Here is a 2345-nt window from a genome sequence, read left to right as displayed (position 1 = left end):
GGCGCCGCCTGCCGGCAGCTGCCGGGGACGACACGACTGGGAGGGCGCCGTGGCATCACCGCGGGGGCCGTGACGTCACCCTCTCTGTCGTGACGTCACCCTCAGCCGGGGAGCGCGCTGCTGTCCCGGCCCCCAAAGAAGTTATTCTGGCCCGTGAGACGGCAAAAAAGGTGAAACGAGAACTGGGCGTCCAGAGGGACGGAGTCTCTCCACGGCCCGTGCCAGCGCCAGCCGGGCGGGGGAATCTCGCCTGCAAGACCCAAATCTCTGCCCCGAAAACCAGGTGGTAAAGCACACGTCACAGGAAGGCTGCGCCTGGGACCCCCAAAACGGTGCCTGGCTCCCGGCCGGGGCCGAGCCCGCGTGCTCCCCGCGAGCCCTGCCCACAGGGCAAAGCCCCGCAGAGCCCCCGGCGCCCTCCCGCGACCGAGCTACGGGGACCATCTTCCTCCCGCACCATGGCACCCAGAGCACGAGCACGCAAGCACTCAGGAGCCCGAGTCCTGTCCCCAAAAGCGGCCGCGTGGGCCCTTCAGTGCTGAAAGCCAGCGGATTTCCAAGCACGCTTCTAAAATGCCTGTATCTGCCCCCAAAATGGGGTGGGGGAGCTCAAGTCACTTAAGAACCTCTCCAAATTTTCATGGTTGCCACTACCAGGACTGCTCTTGAGCATCCTTGAAGTCGTACTTGCCTAATTGACAGTATTTTTTAAATATTCCTGAGCTCAGCTCAGCTCAGAAGGAAATACAAGAATTTAAGAAATGAAGAAAGAAAAGATCTGTCACAGAAAGACACTTCTGTTGCTCCTTGCAAACTTTTCTGCCTGATTGATCTCACAGTTGGCTCAACAGCTGCGTATCACACGGAATAAGCCAAAATCAAAGCATTAAACGAGTGAGAACTTACCTCCCAGGCGCTGGGAAACCCGCCACGTTGCCATCGCTTTCCGAGAACAAGGCTTTTCCGAGTGGCTCTCGATTAGCAAAACCTGGGGACGGCAGCCTGCTCTCCAACCGCTGGTAGTTCATCCCTGCAGGATTGAAGACTCTCTTGAACGCCTTACAGAAGCGGTTTGCCCCATTGCGCCCTGCTGCACCGCTCCCCCCGGCTCGGCGCTCTCTGCCCCACGCGCAGCCCGCGGCGGGGCCGAGCGCGTCCCCTCCGAGCGCCCGCGCGGGGCTGGTCCTCGTGCAGGACCCGCCGCGGGGATGGGTGCCAGCTCCCCCTCCGCCTGCCCGGGCTGGCAGCCCCCTGGCTTTGCACCGAGCAATACCAGCCGTTCTGTCCCGCCCCGAATGCCCCCGGCTGGAGGCCGGTGGGGTGGTGGGCAGGAAGAGCAGGCGCTGCGGTCGCTCCTGCAGTTCCCGCAGAGGAAAGCCCTTGCTCCGTGTCCGGGCCCCGTTAGCCCTTGGAGCTCGGCAGACCGCGGAGACGTCCGGGCAGCGGGACCTGCCAGGGCTGGGCTGTGCCCGGGGCCAGGGCTCTCGGCAGCTGGAGAGCTCTTGGCCATACCCGGCTGCCTGGCCTCTCCCCGTGCTCAGCACCATCTCCCCAGCTCCCTGCTCCGGACGGCACTGGGCGAAGGGGAAACCACGCAGGGGACGGCGGCCAGGCCCTGCCTGGACTGGGCGGAGGGCRGTGACAGGCTGGTGTGCCTGCACGCTGCCACTGGGGCTGGTCCTGCTCCCTTCCGCAGGGAGCGGGAACCGGATTGCTGCGGGGAGGTGCTGGAGCCACCCCGTCCCCTGCCGGCCCTGGGCACAGAGGGTCCCGGGCAGCGCGGGATGGCGCTGGGGCCAGCGGTGCGCACGGCGGCACTGCGGCCGCTCCTCCAAGCAGGGCAGCGCCCCGGGAAGCCCCAGAGGCTGCGGGGACCCGGAGGGCTCAGCTCCTGCTGCCCCCCAGCTCCCGCTGCCCCCCGGCTCCCGCCGGCAGGTGCCTGGGGAGGGCTGGCACGGTGGGACAAGCCAGGGAGGGATGGGGGGATGAGGCACGGGGGAAGGCAGGAGGCATGGGGGGATGGAGAGAAGAAGAGAGGATAGAAACAGGGAGGGATGGAGGGATGGGGAGAATAAGGGAGGGAAGGATGGAGATAGGGAGGGATGGGGGTGAGATAGTAGTGATGGATAGGAGCAGAGGCAGGGAAGGAAGGAGGAGAGAAGAAGGATGGAGAGAAGGAGGGAGCATGGAGAGAAGAGGGGAGGGAGGGAGGGAGGAATGGGGCAGATGGAAAGATGAGGGGGATGGAAGGGTGGGGAGGGTAAAGGAGGGAAGGATGAAGATAGGGATGGGGTGAGATAGCGATGGATAGGAGCAGAGTCAGGGAAGGAAGGATGGAGAGAAGG

At 64.7% G+C, this 2345-nt stretch overlaps 1 protein-coding gene across 3 annotated transcripts in view; it reads right to left on the bottom strand.

Annotated features, from left to right (window-relative positions):
- ASH2L (ASH2 like, histone lysine methyltransferase complex subunit) overlaps nt 1-2345 on the bottom strand; it is a 15481-nt gene that overhangs the window by 11095 nt on the left and 2041 nt on the right. For 2 of the 3 annotated variants that reach the window (XM_026064433.1, XM_026064434.1), the window contains exon 2: nt 907-1030. In XM_026064433.1, coding sequence (XP_025920218.1) covers nt 907-1028 — 122 coding nt within the window. In that variant the 5' untranslated portion in view covers nt 1029-1030. Of the gene's footprint in view, nt 1-906; nt 1031-2345 lie in introns of those variants that run through there. The other variant, XM_026064437.1, reaches the window with a different exon arrangement.

This window comes from Apteryx rowi, unplaced genomic scaffold, assembly GCF_003343035.1.
Source record: "Apteryx rowi isolate R43461 unplaced genomic scaffold, aptRow1 scaffold_217, whole genome shotgun sequence".
Classification (NCBI taxonomy): Eukaryota; Metazoa; Chordata; class Aves; order Apterygiformes; family Apterygidae; genus Apteryx; species Apteryx rowi.
The sequence above is the reverse complement of the archived record's forward strand: the minus strand, read 5'-3'. Positions and strand labels throughout refer to the sequence as shown.